At 37.1% G+C, this 19,207-nt stretch overlaps 1 protein-coding gene across 2 annotated transcripts in view; it reads left to right on the plus strand.

The window, feature by feature from the left end:
• The window catches only part of PTPN2 (protein tyrosine phosphatase non-receptor type 2), a 31,068-nt gene that overhangs the window by 5,570 nt on the left and 6,291 nt on the right, over positions 1–19,207 (plus strand). For both annotated transcript variants that reach the window (XM_033065034.2, XM_033065039.2), the window contains exons 3-8: positions 4,808–4,908; positions 5,547–5,645; positions 6,769–6,906; positions 13,512–13,721; positions 15,782–15,940; positions 18,395–18,585. In XM_033065034.2, coding sequence (XP_032920925.1) covers positions 4,808–4,908; positions 5,547–5,645; positions 6,769–6,906; positions 13,512–13,721; positions 15,782–15,940; positions 18,395–18,585 — 898 coding nt within the window. The remainder of the gene's footprint in view (positions 1–4,807; positions 4,909–5,546; positions 5,646–6,768; positions 6,907–13,511; positions 13,722–15,781; positions 15,941–18,394; positions 18,586–19,207) is intronic.

The raw sequence follows: 19,207 nt of genomic DNA on the forward strand, positions 1-19,207 counted from the left end.
TGGAACAAACTTGTGTCTGTTCCATACATTTCTAGGTAAAAATCAATTTGTTTGCTGGGAAAGGATAATCATCTCTGTCCATTACAGTTGAGTTTCATAGTGTTTCCAGTTTCATAAATATTTTTGTTAGTGTCTGTTTTTGTTGGCTAAAGATCTGTAGCATATGTAAGTTTGGTTTGGTAAAAGCCCTCAAGAATTATTACTTAGCTGAAAAAAATAGCAGTCTTATACTTTGGTATTAGCCTAGAATAGGCAGAGAAGTGTTTTGGCTTCATAGTACTGAAACAGGAAGTTAATCTGAAATAGGTTTGGTTTGACAGCCAGTGATTTCCGGGCAGATGAAACCATTTCTCAGAAAATGTTGTTAACAGAGGAAAGTAACTTGTGAGGTTGTTATTCTTTGTTAATGATTTTAATGAAACTCCAAAAATTTCTGAAAATGTTGTTAACAGAGGAAAGTAACCTGTGAGGTTGTTATTCTTTATTAATAATGTTTATGAAATTCCAAAGATTTCTGTAATTAACTTTTCTTCTAAATCTTATCCTTAGCTGTTATCAGAGGAGTCTAGTGTCTCAGATTGACTGTAAACACATTTAGAGCTGAGTTCTCAGATTTACAGGCAAGGAGGAAATCCCCTCAGCAAAATTGGCAGGATTTTTTTTTTTGCCTTTTGCTTTTGAAGGGTAGCTGGAGGTTTGTGCAGTTTTCTCTTCAGCCTTCCTTTGTAATACGATATACAGCTCAAGAACCTGGGTCATCTGAGCATTTTTGCTGATAGATTATGTTGCTTTTGGAAGTTCGTGCAAGATAGCGATTTCTCATGTTTTCTTCCTGGGGCCTTGACTAGATTTTGTGTCAGATCTTTCAACCATAGGCTTACAGTTGGCATAGAGTACAGGAGAGGAACATGAAGAGTATTGTGCTTTACAGGGAACAGAGTTGGAGCTGATTTGAATGGTTTTACACATGGTGCTGATGAATTATCATTGCAGGAATGTTCCCTTTCTGTCTTGTGTTTCAAGTGTATGTGCTAAGAACAGGGAGATGTTCAGACTAAAATAAGCCTGCTGCATTTCTTGTCCATGTTAGAAGTTGACATTGATGATTTTTATGACAATCTAATGATTCTCTAAAGCATCTTACCACATGAAGCATTGTAAAATAAACTCAACGTGCTGTTGAGTTTGGAGATACTTCTTCCTTTGGGGTTGGGGAAGAGGGGAATAGGGGAATTTTATAGAACATGATGATCTAAAATTTAATGTGCCTTAAGAATCTTTTCTGTAGTCCTGTTTGCAAGTGTAGGATGCTGTGCAGTAGTGACATGTACATTTTGGTATGAATACATTTCAGTGGTGAGCTAGACCATGACCGATAGGATGGCATTCATTGTGTACAACCAGTGACAGGGTGGTGAGGAAAAGTCATTTTGCCTTTCCTTTGCCTTAGGCTACCTCTGAAACTTGAGATGTAAGTCTAGTGACAGAGTACTGCAATTTGAATAATTTAGAAGCTCAGATAGACTGGATTTAGATTTATGAAATGGAAGGGATTTGTTGGTAGGTGGGAAAGGTCAGGCAGGGTCACTGGGATGGCTTGCGGCTGCATGTTTTATTTATGACTTTCTTTAATCCACTAAGTAGCATTTCTCCTTCCTCTGTTAACAACTCTATATTTGGGGGACCAGAGACATCTCTTGGATAAAAGATAATTTTTAAGTTAAACAGTGTTTTAGAAACACAGTTGTTTTATAATGAAAACCTTTCATTAACCAACTGCAAGAACAGTGTGGTGTAAAATGCCAATCATTTCATTGGTTTTAACTGGATCTGTCGTTTTCTGTTAAGCAGGGGGTGAGCAGATTGATGAGCATTGTGAAGTCTTGGCATTATTTGATTCATGGGAAGTATTGCCAGTGGGACAGGGTTTCACTGGAAATGGGTAATCAGAGTTTGCTTATCTCAGACAGGGTTGTTCTGGGAGTGTTTTTTTCTCAGTGCAGGAACCAGAAGGAGAATAATTTTTAAGGTTTCCACTTCCTTTTCAGGCTGCATACATTGTTGAAATAGGGGAATTAACACTTCAGAAAATGAGCACTCTATTTTAGCTGCTGTGGGCATGGCAACACAGAAGATAAATCTTATCTGAAAGATAGGTTTATCATTCATATAAATCTAAGTACTTTGTAACTGGAAATGATATACATACGGGAAATACATTACAGCTAACTCACTGTCAAAAGTTGGCTTGCTTCAGTTAATTCAGAAGAACAAGCCAGGGTTTGAATGAGGTTTCTAGGTCATTGTGTCCTTTAAGAACCGCATCCCTTGAAAGAAGGGAAATCAATATATTCTAGTGCCTTTTTTTTTTTTTTGTCCTGTGGACTGTCTGCCAGGGTTCTTGCAAGATCTCCTCTGTTTTGGTTGGGGAGGAAGAGGGAGGATGTATGTGCATAGAATTAGTTATTAAAGGGAATTTAAAAAAAAAAACAATTTGCAGGACTTTATTTGTCATGCTTACAAAGCAGAATTTATAAGAAGGGAAAAATGAATCTGAGAATGCAAGGATTGCAGGAGGGAACCTCCTTAGAGGCTGCAGTTCTTTGCCCCCGGCAGCGGTAGAGCAGCTGCCGCTGGGTGATTAAACTGTTAACAGTGCTTGCTTGCGTCACCTTTCCGAGAACACTGGTACCGGTATGTGTGATTTACTATAACAAGATCTTAAGTTTTTCCTGTTGGCAAATGACATGTAATATTTACAGAGGTCTTGGTTTCTTTCCAGTAGAAACATTTCAGATAAAGTGATACATGAAAGGAAAAAGTAATGCTTTCCTATCCCAGCAAAATAATACAAAGAGATATATTTTGCTTTAAAATGCACATGTGTCTTAATTTTGCTGTGTCTTGGCTTTGATAATATATTTTTTCTTCTCACAGGGGTATCATAAATGTTTTAAGACTCCTGAAAGTTAAGATGGTGTTACCTTACAACTGGAATGCTAATGAAAACAGCTTAACCCAGTGTATTTCTCATGGTTTTATATAAAAAATAAGTTTTCAGCATTTTTCTGTTCTCTGCATGTTTGTATGTGACTGCATATAAAAGCTAGGAGCTAAGGGAGGTAGGGCAACAGCCCTAAATCTGAGTGTTTCAGCAGCAGCAAAACAGTTCTACTTTACTGTTGACTTCTTTATTGAATCCAGCAAAACAAGATAATTTTTGGCAGTTGCCAGTTGCAGATAGATGAGGGAGAATGTAAAGGCAGATCAAGACCTCATAAATGTACTTTTCTCAGGTTTCCAAACACATTGAAAGTATTTATATTAAATCATACAAGCAGTCTGTAGAACAAGAGTTTAATTCAGTAACTGTTTTTTGATTACCATCAGCTTTTTGCCTATCTGTTTTATTTGGTTTATATTTATGGATTTCTGAGATAAGCCTTGTGCTGCGCAGGCTGGCTGTGAGTTCAGCTATTGTAGTTGTGCTGAATTTGATACTTGGTAGTTGCTAATGTCAAAGCTCATGGCTTTGCGTGTTTCCCAAAGAGTTTGTCTAAAGAAAGTGAGCCTTTGGTACAAGGATGGTTGGGCTGGCATTTTAACAGCAGTCTGGCCCCTGATTGAGTTTTATGAGTTAGACAAGGTGAACTTAGTTTTAAAAACTGGTATTGCATGTTAATTCACTCTGCTGCCAGTTTCCTTATGTAATCTCTTCCATCTCTTCCTGAAATCTGTTGCAGTTTCTTAAATTGATTTTAGTTTGCTATTTTCTATTTACTCTTCATAGTCTGCTAAGATGTTGAGCTTCAGGAAGCTTCAGGAGGTTTACAGTCAGGTGAACCTCATTTTCTGGCATGTAGTTGTGTATAAATTTTAAATTGAAAGTACTGTTTATTTAATACAGTGGCTGATAAATGGCTGAAGGATTACTTACTGAGAACAAGTCTAATTACCTAAATGTCTCCTAGAGGTTCATAAATCAGATACTAAAAGGTTCTAGGAACAACCACAATGACTCTTTATTATGTAGTTTTTTTAGTTTGACAATATGATAATCTTTCTCATATTAATGGTAGAATATTAAGCAGAATCCTTTGCTTGCCTCTGCCATAAACAGGGGAATTGTTGGTCTTGCTTTTTTGAGATAAAACCATGTAGTTAGGTTAGGCTTCATTTAATTGGATGATTTGTTGTTGAAAATTTTTGGGTTTGTATGTGCCTTTTCAGTTTTTTTATGTTGCATAATATTAGACAATAGCTTAGATGGAAAATGAAATTGATCAAAGCCTGGCTTGAATTACTGCAGTAGATTTTATTGGGGTTTTTGTAGCCATGTGAGCTTAACTTCAGTTCACTAAAAATCTTGGAATTTTGAACTTAGGAAATAATGTGGTGGAGTGATCTGGTGTGATAGGGCAGTGACTGGTTGGTCAACTCTGGTGTGAGTTGTGGTGCTGTTGCGTTAAGGAAATGCAACCGTTGAGGGATGACTTTGAGGACCTTTAGGCCTGTGTGTGGGAGGGTAATTTTGTTTGGTTGGATTTTTTTAAAGGAAAATAGGTATTCCAGTTTTCTGAGCAGATTCTATTAATAGCTACCTGAAATTACTCTGATGGAATACCGAGGGGAGAATAGTACAGTTACCAAAGTTATGTGAGAAATTAGTTTCAATGATATTTGTAGTTTGTGTTTGGGTCATATGGCACAATTTAGTTCTAGTTGCTTGTCAGACCTAAACTTGCCTGTTAGAGAGTATTCATCGAGATGGATGCATCTTTAATTCTTAATTTTCTTTAAACTTTAGATGATCACAGTCGTGTAAAACTCCAGAACACTGAGAATGACTATATCAATGCCAGCCTAGTGGTCATAGAAGAAGCCCAGAGATACTATATTCTAACACAGGTAAGTAGTACAGTTACTGGGCTATTACAGAGACTCTAGGGAGGGAGATTTGTACAATTGTAACTTGTATTTGGATTGTTTCTTGTCTCCATGAATTACGAGTATCTCATATTAAATGCTAGTGTGATGTAATTGCAAACAGATTATTTTATGTTTTAAGAAAAGCTAACAGGGATATTGAAGTATGAGTAATTTACTGCTATGAAGCTTCTCAAATATTTCTTGCTTTTTTCTTTAGTTATTTTGTAAATACAATACTACTTTGTTACAACTACAATACTTCTACCCCTTAGTCCATCTTGTACCTTCTGAGCATGCCTGCAGTAGCTTTTCTTCTAACAGTACAATAGTATTGATGCTTAAACCAAAATATCCCTTCCCTGAGTTCTTGCTGTTGTTATTTGGTTTTGTTAGTTGTTGTTTTTTTTTCCTTAAAAAAAACCCAAACCTTTTAAGTCCTGGAATGATCTGTATGGTGTGGCTACTTTCTTGCCTGCCATTTCTATCATTCTATTAATAATTTGTTTGAACTTAAGATGAAGACTTTTTCCTGTTTCCCACAGTGAACTATTAACTGTGCTCAAACATTACTTTGCCTATACATTCTCATGCCTATTTTTGTATTTTTTACTATGCAGGGTCCACTACCTAATACATGTTGTCATTTTTGGCTAATGGTATGGCAACAACAAACCAAAGCAGTTGTCATGCTGAACAGGATTGTTGAAAAAGAATCGGTAAGTGACATTAGGCCTGAAGTTGTAAAATAAGCCACTCAATTTTAATATGATTGAACAGCATTTGATTACATTAGAAGAACTAACAAATGTTCTCACTGGTGTACAGTATAATGTGTATTTAATATAACAGTGAAGTGAGGGAGCCAAGACATACGGTTCAGTTTGGTGAAAATAGTATTGTACATCCAGAAAGGTGAAGTAGCATTCTGAGAGAGGATGTACAGATGGTGAGGAGTTGAGGCAGTGTAAGATGTTCCTAGGACAAAATGAAAGGTGGGAAAAAAGTATCTTTAGATTAATTATTCTAAGTGTAATGGAGTAGTGTATTTGTTATACAGAGATGTTTGCTGTAACAATGAAGGCAGGCTGCTGCCCAAGAACTGTTGATTTATTTTTGATTCTTTAAAACCAGTGGCATACATGCAGAATGCACAAATCTTCTGTTATGATGTAGTTTTTCTGCTCCTGTGCCTAAAAGCATTGCAGATTTTTGTTACAAATGCATGTCATTTGAGGTTTATGGGGCTTTTTTCAGTGCAGATTAATGAAAAAAAATTGACTGTTAAAAAGTCACCTATTTTCTTGTGCAAAAATTTTCCTACAGAAAGTTTGAGTGCAGAGCAAGAGGAATACAAGAAAAATAATACTTTTGCATTGGTTTGTTCATTCTTTTGTTCCACTAGAACCTTCCAGTACTCAGCAAACCTGAGTAGAACTGGGTGTGATAGATGTTCTGTAAATGTGCAGGTGTGCAAGTCAGAAACAAAGGGTGGGGAATGCTGAAATAGCTGAACAGTGATCTCAGTTCCCTGTAGAGAACTAGAGGGGGGAGAGGGAATGCTTAAGATGTATCTCAAAACATGTTAGCTGTGTGATGAAAGAAAGCATAAACACATAAAGCTGGAATGCCTAACAGCCACTGAAACAGTTGTAGTAACTTGGCTGTAAACATTGTGGACTTTAAGAATTCCTCAAAGTGGGATCAGATATTGAGTCGTCTACTGTATTGAACAATGTATTCTCAGAATCTGCGCACGCAAAGCCCAGGATACTAGAATATTTAACAAAGTTTTTCTTTTTTTTTCCTTATTTTTCTTTATCTTTTAAAAAAATCCATTAGGTGAAGTGTGCACAATACTGGCCTACAAAAGAAGAGGAAGTTATGACATTCAGTGAAACAGGCTTCCGTGTGAGACTAGTGTCTGAAGATGTTAAATCCTATTACACAGTTCATCTACTGCAATTAGAAAATATCAACGTAAGCTTTTCTCAGTCTATACAACTCCTATTCATGGACTTAAGTATATCATGAGAACCACTTAGCATGATGTTACTTCAGGTTTGAGTGAGCTTTTACACTGGAAATTTTAATGCACTTTGCTTCTGAGAATGTTGCAGATGTTTGTGTGGAAATAAGCAAGTGATTTAAACCTCAATCTATACATTAGGAGAGATAACATCTTTGACATTTGTATGCTTGTATTTTCCATTTGGCAGTAGCATATGCTGAATTCTAAATGATGGTAGTGGTGATTCTAAGAGGAGCTGTGAGAATTAACTTAAAGGGAGGAACACAAGTGGAAAATTCTGATTTCCTTTGAATATCAGAAACCTGACTGAGTAATTACTGATTTTTTTTAGTGGGACTTGAGTTTTCCATGTAATTTAGTCCAGTTGTCTGAAGTTTTTGGGGGGAGGGGTAATTACCACCTGTAGATAGGTAACTTTATCTCCTCTTGCTTACCTGCCCTTTTGCTCCACAGGACCAATCATCCTTTTCTCTTAAAAAATTAAGCACTTTGACAATTTAAGCAAGTTAAGCTAAAAAAATTGTTCCTGGCCTGAGCTTGGGTTGGAATTTGCTGCTTCTGTTACAGAGTGGAAGACAGAATTGAAGAGCTTGTCTGTTTGTTCCAGCTGTGTCTTGTAAGATATTCTCTCTCCCTATAAATCTTGCCTTATATTAATTGAAAATGATAGTATGGCAAGTTTTCAAGGTTGTCTTTGTGTTTTTTGGGAAAAGAAAGCTTGAAGATATTCTGCATGTTGTTTTATACAACTGTTGATAAATTTATTCCCACATACTTGAATTAATAGTAACTACTGATGGTATTCTGAGATAATATTAATTAATTAATAACTCCCTCACGAGATCAACATGATAAAACTTCGCATGTTGTTCCTTGGTCTTCTCCATGTTAGAAGAGCTTTATGAAATACTGTCCTGCTGACCTGAAGAAATTTTTCTTTAGTACTTTGTTTATTGACAGCAAAGGCAAAAGAAAGATGAGTAATGCTGGCTAGTTAGTGCTTGAATAAGAACAACTCTTCCTTTTGGAAAGCTTAGGCAAGGTTTCCTAACTACCAAAAAGACTTCTTTGTGGAATTGTTTGGTGATATTGGTGCTTACTTTTAAACTTCCAATTTTCAAAGAATGCAATTTTCTTTACTTGTGTATGTTTGAACATAACATTAACTGGAAAATGCAGAAATGCCTCAAGGAACAGTGCAATGTATACTGTAGTAGACTTTCGAGTTGGAGCTATTGAGCACTTAAATTTCTGGGTTTGTTTTGGACCAGCAGTGCAGGCCTGTCAGCCCTGTACAGAGTTTCTTTTGTGATGGCAAACCCAGGACAATCATACAAATCAGTTTCACAAATACTCACTAATCTTTATGTAATGAATTTTTGTTTTATCTCTAGCACTCTGGTAAGGCTCCATGAATATTAATTCCAAAGCACAATTTTTGTAGAAAAAGCAGTTACTTCGTTACTCAAGCAAAAAAACCTGCATAGTTTCTAGTCCAACACTGTCAATGTTATATGCAGCCTTTTGTAAGAATTTGATAATTGTACCATAAAACTTGTGGGAACTGAGTATTCGCAGTAACTTGAAATGTGAGCTTAACTGTGTTTGTGTAAGTTATTCTGGAGGGGCCTTTGGTGGAGGCAGAGTGTAAGACATTTAGCCACTCAATGCCCGGAATATAGGATGACTCATGAACAAAATATACTCTGAATGCCAAGAATATTTAAATTTTAGTATTTCCTTGAAAACAGAGAGAACCAAGGTTGTCTTTATAATGCAACCATTCTGAGCTCAAGTCAATTTTTTATTACTGCAGGAAATCTCTTTAACACATAAACAAAATATGGGTATATTAGGAGTAAAGTGTTTGTTTATGTTGTTACCAATGAAACAACCTCTGAGAATTTGGTTGGTTTTGTAGTTGCTTTTGTTAAAGATTACTTAGGAATACAAGTGGGATTGCGGGCTGTGCTTTTTCAGTATTATATCAAGACGTTGATTTTTTTTTTCTCTTCTAGGGAAGAAAAATTGGTTTTGGAGCTAGCACAGTCCAATAAAGCTCTGAACAGAAAATAGTGTTTATTGGTATCTTTCCAAAAGTTTTGAAAAGATTCCCAATGTTCTTTGTTTTGCTGGTGATTATTTTAGAATTTCCTTTTTTTTTTCTTTGCCTGACCCAGTCTGCATTTTAGAATACAGGCATTTGAAGCTGCATTTCCACCATGGTTCATTTTGTATCCTCCATGGGTTTGGTGGTGTCAATTGTCAACTCTTCTGAAAGTTGAGTGCTGCTTTCTACTGTAATAGCTCAGGTTCAGAAGTGTCCCTTAAGAAAGACTTAGTGTGAAGGCTTTGAAGGCTTCCAGCAGCCAGTGTCCCTTGGAAAATAAGGGTAGAAGGAAGATACTGTGCTCATGTTAAAATTTTGTAATAATTTATGTGTGAAGCTGTTGAATAGCTGTGATTTGAAGCAAATTCTCCCAGCTTATTGGAGAAGTGATAGTGTGGTGTATGAGAGCCTATTGTTAAATCTATAAAATCCCCTTTTTGCAACAGTGTTGCAGGAGAATTGTTAGATCTTTACATCTGACTTGGGAAAGACTCCACCTTGTTAAATATGTAATTCTATATTACTCTTTATTGTTGCTTTTAGCTTTTTTTTTTTTCCCTTAATGTCACAACTTAATATATTGGTCTTTAGAGAAAGAAAACTGTTTTCAGTAATTTCTGGTGTTGCAACTCAGCCTGAGAAGGATATGGTATGACACATTATGAGTGCTTATAAGCAAAACTACTACACAGGTGCTGAAGAATTCAGACAAGCTATGTGAGGGCAAATGATCACCAGATCTTCAGGGAAACCAGGGATTGCTTGGATGAGGAAATGGAGCAGTGGAACTTTGCAGAAGGAACCTCTCTGAATGTATGTTGGACAGGGTTTCTGCAAGTAAGAATACAGCAGTAGAAGGGGAGAAAGGACTAGGAGAAATGAACTAAATTTGATGTCACACTGGTAGTGTGATACTTCAGAGTAAGAACCATTAATAAATAAATCCCAAGTGGATCTTGAGTCCTCCACAAATAGCAAATATTTGGAAAAACCTATTAGTAAAATGGATTCTCAACTTAGTACCAAGCTTCTGTGTGTCTGTGACTGTCAGATTAAGGTAATGCAAGACTTCTTAGTGGCCCTCACTAGCTGATCCTGTGGATGAACCAGAATGTTTGTGATGATTATTTGGCCCCATTATCCTTGGGGCCATTTTAATTTAAATTGTTGAAAACATTTTGGCCATCATGAATGAGCAATAGAGGAGGTGCTGGTAGAAGTTGATTTATGATTTCGAATTTCAGCTTGTAGAATATTGCCATTATAGCATGTTTTTTCATTTTTATGTGATCAAATTAGTTGTTAATGTACTTAAGGCATGTTCATTGAATTCAGGACCACTGTAGGGTTGTAGGTGTGTTATGTCTTCATATATTTGACCATTTCAGTAGCACTTTGATTATGGCTTTTATAAGGAGTGTGTGAAACTTGACAGACCAGCATTTTTTGTCATCTATTTTACTTGACCCTGAAGGCACCAACTTAACTCTTGAGCATTTTGGTAATGTTTTATTCATGTTCAAACTCTCAGGTGACTGAACAATCTGAAGTTACTCTTGAGATTTTTGCTCCTTTTTGTTTTGAGTAATTGGATAGTTACTGTAAAAAGGTTATGGCAAGGCTTGTTTTGCTGTAAGTTAATCTAATAGAATATTCCTTTTCTACTTAACTCCTCATGTGGATCTCTGGAACCTGGAGCATGTGCTTTGGTCGTCCTTTCATTATACTGCTGGTGTTTCCAGCAGTCAGTGCAGAGCTGTGCAGTGTAGTGGCATCTTTACAAATTCATCAGGTTTAGCTGTCTTGGTTATTTATGGAAAGCTTATCCCTGTAGTTTGTAAAACTTCCACAGTTTGAGTGATTAAAAAAAAAAGTTGCTAAAGTGCTGTCCCATGATTATTCAACGATTTTTTTTTTTTGGTAGCTAGTCTTAGGGAATAAATCCTGGAAAATTGCATTGTGGTTACCATAGAACCAAGCTGGTTTTCACTTACCATGCAGAAATGCGTCCCTTGTGTATAACATATAAAATTTTATATCGCTGCCTGAGTCTTGAAGTCTAGGGGTTTTTATTTTAAAAGATTAGTTAGTTTCCTGGTAACACTTCAAATTAAATTAGTTGTTATTTAAATTTGAATTTTTATCCATCAACAGTAGTGAATCAAAAAGCCAGACCTCTTCGCGTAACAGTCCCACGTCACTTCATGTAAATGCTTCATGGCTCAGGGACTGGAAGTTGTTTAAGAAAGGGTGGTACAGATCCTCACAAAGGCAGTGTTTCAGCTGTACAGCTTGACTGCCAAGCACCACTTGAAAGAGCCATTCTGTTTAAGAGAGCAATGTGGGAGGTTTGAAATACTCAAATGGGATTTGGCTGTAGGATTAGAAACTGTGAATTCAAAGATGACCAGCTGCTTCCAGTGCCTCGCAATGGGACTCTTGTAGAGAGATGAAGAGACTAGGTATTTTTATAATGGGCTGAAGGGATGGAAAATCATGGGATGGATAAAGCCTTCATACAAGAAAAGAAAGGAAAATGTAATTCTATGGGTTAGAGCTGAGTGACATGTACAATAGCACTGTTTGATCTCTCTTTTAGAAATAACTGTTTCAGATTAGTGTGTAAGTACGGTGACACTTAGCCATACTTGGTTCTTTTTCTTTAGGAAGAAGATACCAGTGCTTGTTATGGATGGTATTGGTGTAGAAAACCCACACAAAAGAACCCCCCAACCAAACCAAAGCCCCCACAGGTCACCTTTTTTGAAGTGACAGAAATCAAATGACAAAAAAAGACATTTTTGTGTTCTTGAGGTGTAAGGGATGCTTTCAACTGGAATGCTCTTTCAGAATCTTGAAGTATTAAATTGATTAAATTAAATTGAAATATCAATTACCACCTACAAAGACAATCTAGATTTAAAAGCAGCAACTTAATCCTTTATTTAGCATGTCCATTTAGCTCACCTCTCCAGTTTTCCTAATTTTGTTTCTAAAGTGATGAATTATTTTTCTTAGAAGTAGAGGAAATTGCTTAAGTGTTACTTACAGATTTCTTGTGAAAAAATGTGTCTCCTTCATTATTTTTAAAGAAACAGGTCATTCAGTGCATTTGTGAGTTCACTTGCTACTACACAAACTCATTTTCCCGATATTGTAGATCACACTTTGCTTGTTGACCACCTAACCAAAAGACAAAATATTTCTGGACGATAACTGGGCATCTAAGAATTACTGGAGTCATGTTAATATCCACTGTTTTCTGTGAAAGTATTGGCAGTCTTGCAGTATCGAGCATTGAAGGCAAAAGACAAGTTGGGAGACTATTTTTGTTACTGTGGAAATGGATTATTTTAGTTTCACAAAGGAATTTCATAAGTTGTCCCTCATAAGAAGTAGAAACAGACTGAGCAGATGAGGAACAAGTAGAATTCATTTTAATTTCATGACTATATTTTACTGTTGCTGAAGAAGAAAAAGAGATTTTCTGAAATACATTGATTTTAAATCCTTTTGTGTTGAAACTTTGCAAGGTTTCAGTCTGTGTGAAAATAAATAATTGAAATAATCAATTATAAGTGAATTCATTAAAATGAAATAAACTATACATAGCATTATTTTAATAAATTATAAATAAATTATATAAAAACACCCTGGAACATTTCTGAAATTCCCAGGCTAAAATCTGTGATCATTCTGTCTCAGAATCACCATGGCAAGGAGTAGCATTTAACAGCAGGTCTGGATGAGTTCCATAAAAATGTGATCCAAATTTCATATGCATACTCTCTTGCTGTCATTTCAGTACTTGCAGTTAGTTGGTTGTGTTAGGAGAGGAGCTCTAAAAGAGTGGATCTAAAGCAACTGTATGATTTTGGAATCCTCCTTTTTTACTTAAAGATAGAAGATGTCCGCACAGCAGAAGTTTAGCAAGACATCCTGCTGTATGGGTTTTATAGCCTTTTCCAGGAAGGAGCCCTTCCTGCTCCTCTCAGTAATGTGGTTAGTATGAAGGAGATGTAATTCCTCTTGGCATTAAAACTTGCTCTAAGCAAGAATGCCGAGCATGTACAATGCTGACATGGGTTTTTTCAGTCATGTCTATTCTAGCTGTCCAGTAACTGCTGTCAGCCATTGAATTGCATTATTGGTAGACAAAGAAAGAGATTTGGAGTAAGTAATAAAGCATACCAAACATAATATTGGAAGTTTGAGAACAAGAAAAAAACGTGTGTGGTAATAATTGCAAAGGAGAAAATTAGCAACTCAGATAAAACTCTTCAGTGTGCACTGTTGGTTGTCATCCAGCTGGAAGCAAGTTACTGGGTTGTTTGTCTTAATGGGAGGTTTAAAATAGAAAATAGCTGTTGATTGAGATTGGGGAAATGTGCGCTGAGACAAAGAGGAATGCTTTCTAGTTCTAGTGTTTGTTTTTACTTCTAGACTGGTGAGTCCAGGATGATCTCTCATTTTCATTATACTACATGGCCAGACTTCGGAGTTCCTGAATCCCCAGCTTCATTCCTGAACTTCCTGTTTAAAGTCAGAGAATCTGGCTCACTGAGTCCTGAACACGGACCTGCAGTAGTTCACTGCAGTGCAGGAATAGGACGTTCTGGCACATTTTCATTAGTAGATACTTGTCTTGTTCTGGTAAGTGTTTGCATTTTCTCTATCACCCCTTCCCTTCTCCTGACACCCTGCCAACCTTCCCAATATGGGCTTTTTGTTCAGAAGGCTTTAAAAACATTGAAGTTCATGACATTTCAGTGGAAACTTAAATTAAGACATCATGCTTTTTTTTCTTCACATATTTTGATGTCAAAAACACAGCTCTTGAAATGCATTTACAAATCCCTCATGAAGTACCCCAGGACAAATATATATTCTCAAAGCTTCCTGGAAAGTAAATTGTAAACATTATTTTCCTTTTATGTAAGATGTGCTTATAAAAGGTTGAGGATTGGTTCATTTTTTCATATGAAAAAAGCTTGTGAATATATATTGAGATGGTTGAATCTCTAAGTCTTTTTCTCCAGAGCCCTTACCTTAAGCATGCAGAAAAATTGTTATTGTTACTTGAACTAGGATGAGAACTCAGGCTTGCCCCTAATTCTCCTGTACTGTGTAATGGAGTGTGGTGCAGAATTTCCCCTGCTGTGCAGCCCTCTGGATAGTGGGGCTTGGTAGCCAGTTCCAGTGCCACATGAATGTATAGATTTTTTTTTACTTACTTAGTGAACTGCATAATCTATAATTGCTCATGTCATAAGTGAACCTTGAATGTTAAATAATAGTTTAAATAAATCAAAATTTTTGTTGGACTGAAAAGTCCAGGCACAGAGTTTTCTTTTAGTGCTTGGTAATAGTGAAAAGGAAACACAGATTTAACTGAAACAGCATTTCAATTAAATTACAGTAATTTCACGAATACAAGCCGCACCAATTTGACTAAGATTTTGCTCCTAAACCGGAAATGCGGCTAATACTCAGGAGCGGCTAATATGTGAAGAATTTTCTGACATTTACAACCTCAGAACTGCCAGCCAGAGTGCCGAGGCGAGCAGCTGCAAAGTCGGCATGTTGTAATTGTTACAAATTGCTACTCTGTTGCACCGCAGGTGGAGCCTGGCTGCCTGCAGGCAGCATGGGGGGGCGGGGAGAGAGGGGGGAGAGCTCTTTCCTTCCCTCCTCTGCCGCAGCCCAGGGGAGAGACGGGGGGCCCCGCGCCGCCACTGCCACGGCTCGGGGAGGCGGCGGGGGGCTCCGTCCCTGCCCGCTGCCGCGGGAGCGGGGGGTGCTCCGTCCCTGCCTGCCACCACGGGGCAGTGCCGGGCCGTGGTGACCGAGCCCAGTGGCAGCAGCGGCTGGCCCCCAGCGGCCCCGCTGAGCGGCAGCGCCGGGCTGGGCTACCTGGCCCCGTCAGCAACCCCGAGCGGGCCGAGCCTGCACAGCCTTAGCTGAGCCAGTAAACCCTGCCCTGCCACTGTTCTGTTACTATTTGGCAACTTTGTTGCACGCGGGTCCTCGCTGGGAACAACAGAGCGGCTTATATTCAGGTGCGGCTTATTTATGGACAAAAAACAAAATATTTGCCAACACCCAGAGATGCGGCTTATACTCAGTGCGGCTTGTATTCGTTAATTTACTGTACAAGAGATGCATTCTGGTTTGGCAAGCTCCTCTCAACTTACTTTTTTGTTGGGTTTTTTTAACTTCAGGTTTTCTTTGGTTTTATGCATTTTGAAAAACATAGGAGTTTGTTTTGATGCAAATGTACTTCAACAACACCCTGTGAATGTGATGTGAGGACAAGCATGTGCATTGCTTGGTTTTGGGGTTCTGCTTTAAATAAGGAAACTTCTGCCATAGTCAGTCAGTCTGAACTGCTGTTCTATTCAGAAGCAGTAGGAAATACTACTTTACAAGCCTGAATAAAATTGACCATATCAAAATGTCTTAATTTTAAGACTTAATATTAGGGTACTAATTTATTTGTTTAATACATGATCCTTGATTTGTTCATAGTAAGTTTTCATTAGATAGCTTGCATTTTTCTTTAAATTAGAAATCATTTGAGATGTTAATCTTGCATATAACTAACAGAAGCATAATATGGAGAAATTAATTTTTAGATTGAATTTGATGACTGATTTTTACTTGTAATTATTTTTTATATACCATTGACACTTTCAATGCAACTTGCTTTACAGATGGAGAAAAAAGACCCATTTTCTGTAGATATTAAGAAGGTATTACTGGATATGAGAAAATACCGAATGGGACTTATTCAGACTCCTGATCAACTAAGATTTTCATATATGGCTGTAATAGAAGGAGCAAAATTTATAATGGGGGATTCAACTATACAGGTAAATGTTTAGCTCCATGTATCTGAACAGCAGATTGCAATAGTAGTAAAAAATAAGTTCCAGATTATTCTAAAAAATGTAATTTTGTGGGATTTAAATAATTAGCTTTTTTCAGTAGATGCCTAGGAGGTATCAAAGGGTATCTGTTCAGTGCCTTCTATCAAACTAAACTTTTAACATTGTATATAAGTCCCCTCTTAGATAAAATGTAAAAAAAAAATTGTCTGTCCAAATGTCTTAAGAAAAAAGGTTCAATTGATGCTTTCAATACTGAAAAGGGAAAGTGATGCCCAGTATCACTTTGAAGATAGCAAGGATCTTTTTATGTATTCCTTGATCTTTGCTATTTTCCTAGCAGATAAGTCACCTGATGCTACAGATATTATTGGTAAAGTTACCTTGTTTCTTCATAGCCTTTAAAAATTTTATTACAGTTAGTACAATCTAGCCAAATGTAATGATTTTGGGTGCAGAGAGATTACCAAATCTCACTGTTTTATCAGTGTGGCTTGCAGACATAGAAGCTTACAGCTTTGTTAAGTGGCTGGGACTAGGTGGGAGGGAGAACTGGGAGGAGAGGCTTTGAAACACACATTTAATTCTACTTTCATATCATAGAGCTTTTTTATTTTGTTGATTTCTTAAAATCATGAATAGAGCAGATAAATTAAAACACATTTCATTTCTTTGTGGTATTAGTAGTAGTCTGATTCTTCCCTTTAACAAATGTTTCTTGACTTGCTGTGTAAATAAATAAATAATTTTACACAATTGCTAGTCAGCTGCTAGATAGTGTGTCTGACACCTGTGCCGTATGTTTAGAAGACTTCATGATTCATCCTAATGCTAAGCAGCAGTTTAGTCTCTTCATATTTCTGGTGATCTGAGGAATATTGTGTCCAGTAATATTTTTCTGCTTTGCTGGTTTTAAAAACTGTGTTCCAAACTGAACAGCTCTGGTTCCCACACTCACCCATATAGATAGCAGGATTTCTTACTTCTGGATACAAGGGAGCATTATCAACTCAAGAATATTGCTTGTCATGTTCAAGTGTTATTTATTCATAATAAGAGAATGCCTAGGAAGGCACACTTCTCATTTGTTACCTTTTTCTTATTATGATTGTTCACATGATCTTCCTTAAATCAGTGTTTCCTGCAGTGCAGGCATTTGTCCTGGTGCTTCTCTCTTTAGGACTCAAAATTATGTGCAGAAAATCAATTAGCAGTGCTCAAAAAGCATTTTTTTCCTTTCAAGGTCAGCTAGGTAATTTTTATTTCATAAGGAACAATTGTACTCTTCAGAGTGTGAGAAGTATTCACTTCTCTGCTGGTGATAGAGGGCCTGAAGTTATTGAACACCTCTCTTATTTAATGTTAGCCAAATGTTCATCTCTGATGTCCCCTTGGATTTTAGATGTCAGTAAACTGTGCAAACACAACTTTCACTTGCAGTGGAGTAGTGAAGGAGTTCATTGTTAAAACTCATTTTGCCAGCAATCCATTTATAAGTAGCTGATTTTTATATCATGCTCTAAGTTTGATATTTAGTTTAGATCAGCAATCTTGAAATCATTCCATGGACAGGAGTGAATTTCTTGTTTTGAGAAGATTCAATTTTCAGTTCATCTACCTTATCATAGACTTTTAAAATAACTGATTTTTTTTCTACACGGTATTCAGTGTCTCTATAGCCACTGTCTGATTTGTGTGAGAAAAGAAGTGATTGTGTTTTAGGGCTGATTCTTTTCCTTTGTACACTTTTTAAGGTTCTTTTCTGCATAAAATTTTGTTGTAGCAAGTCCTTCAGGCTATTTATCATTAGGACAAGTTACCCATTAGGAGAGAGATCTAGCAAAACAGGTTTACTTCCAATTTCTTTTTTTCTTCCATCTCATTTCAGATTACTTCTCAAAACAAGGTGAATAACTGTTTTATGATGCACTAGATCTCTGGGCTGATGGGCCCTAGGTGAAATAGTAGGCCATGACTCTGGCAGAGATAGATAACTCTTAGTTAAACTTTCCCAGTTCTCTCTTTTTAGGCAGTTCTTGTATACAAGGTCCTGTTGTATTTTGAAGCCATAAAAGATAAGAGTACAGCACAGGCCTGTAGCAAGTAGAGGGAGATGGGAAGTGCTGGACAGTGCAGGATTTTATGAGACAGGATGCTTCCTAATTTTGGAGCTGCTGTGGACAATACAAACCCTGAAGGTAGAGACCTCATGCCTTTGCAATGGCACCATCCTGGAAAAACAGAAAAAAGGATTGTTGATGGTTGTTGGAGAAGACATATCTTGACCTAACTTCATCTAGCATCTTCATCTAGGAATTTTTTTTCTTGATCTGGTAGTTCCTTTAATCTGCTTCTGTGACTGTTCTTTTGGAAGACATCTTGGCAAGGGGGCCCTTTAATGTTAGGGGAATGTTTGAAATATGTTCTCCTTGTTTTCAGAAACGGTGGAAGGAGCTCTCTAAGGAGGACCAAGCGCCAAGTTCCGAGCAGTCTCCTCCACACCCAACCAAAATAACCACAGAGAAGTACAATGGGAACAGCATAGTCCTGGAGAACAAAGATCAGATGGAGAAAATAAACACTGACGTGTCCACTAAAGTTCAAGATATCACAGATGGGAACATTGAAAAGTAGGCAAGATAAAGAAACTTTCAAAAGGCAGATACACCCTCAAAAGGCTGAATTACTGGCTGCTATTCTTATTGTAAAAAACATTCAAGATCTTTCTGCACTAGTAAGGGAGAAAAGATGGTATTTGACTGTCTTATTTAATGATTTGTAAAATACCACCTCAATGATTCCTTGTGATATGGTATTACTGTTCAGAAGTCAAGAGAAGAAAAGCAAATGTCTCCAACTGAAGCAGCTAGACCTCACACTTTGAAAACATTTTCTTAACAGATTATCAGTGAACTCCACTGTGAAGTGTGAATGAGGTCCTAAAATTGTCCAGCATAATTTCTTACTGATTTTTAAATACAATGCTAACTTACGTTGCAAACAATACATGATTACTCAGAAACACAAAGATTTTATCACATACCACTTTCTGTGTAGTGGTTGAAATGGTATCGTTGGAGCCATGTATTACCTTCTGCTCATGTTAAATCTCCCTGCTGTGAGTAGGTTCCTTTGGTTTCACCATGTCAGGTGAATTTGCCTTTCTTTAGGAGTGCTGATGCCTCAGCTGGGAGGTACTGTGTCACTTGGGCCTTCCCCACATGTGGGTTGCCAAATGTCGATCCATGGCCA

The sequence above is a fragment of the Catharus ustulatus genome, chromosome 1, assembly GCF_009819885.2.
Source record: "Catharus ustulatus isolate bCatUst1 chromosome 1, bCatUst1.pri.v2, whole genome shotgun sequence".
Taxonomy (NCBI): Eukaryota; Metazoa; Chordata; class Aves; order Passeriformes; family Turdidae; genus Catharus; species Catharus ustulatus.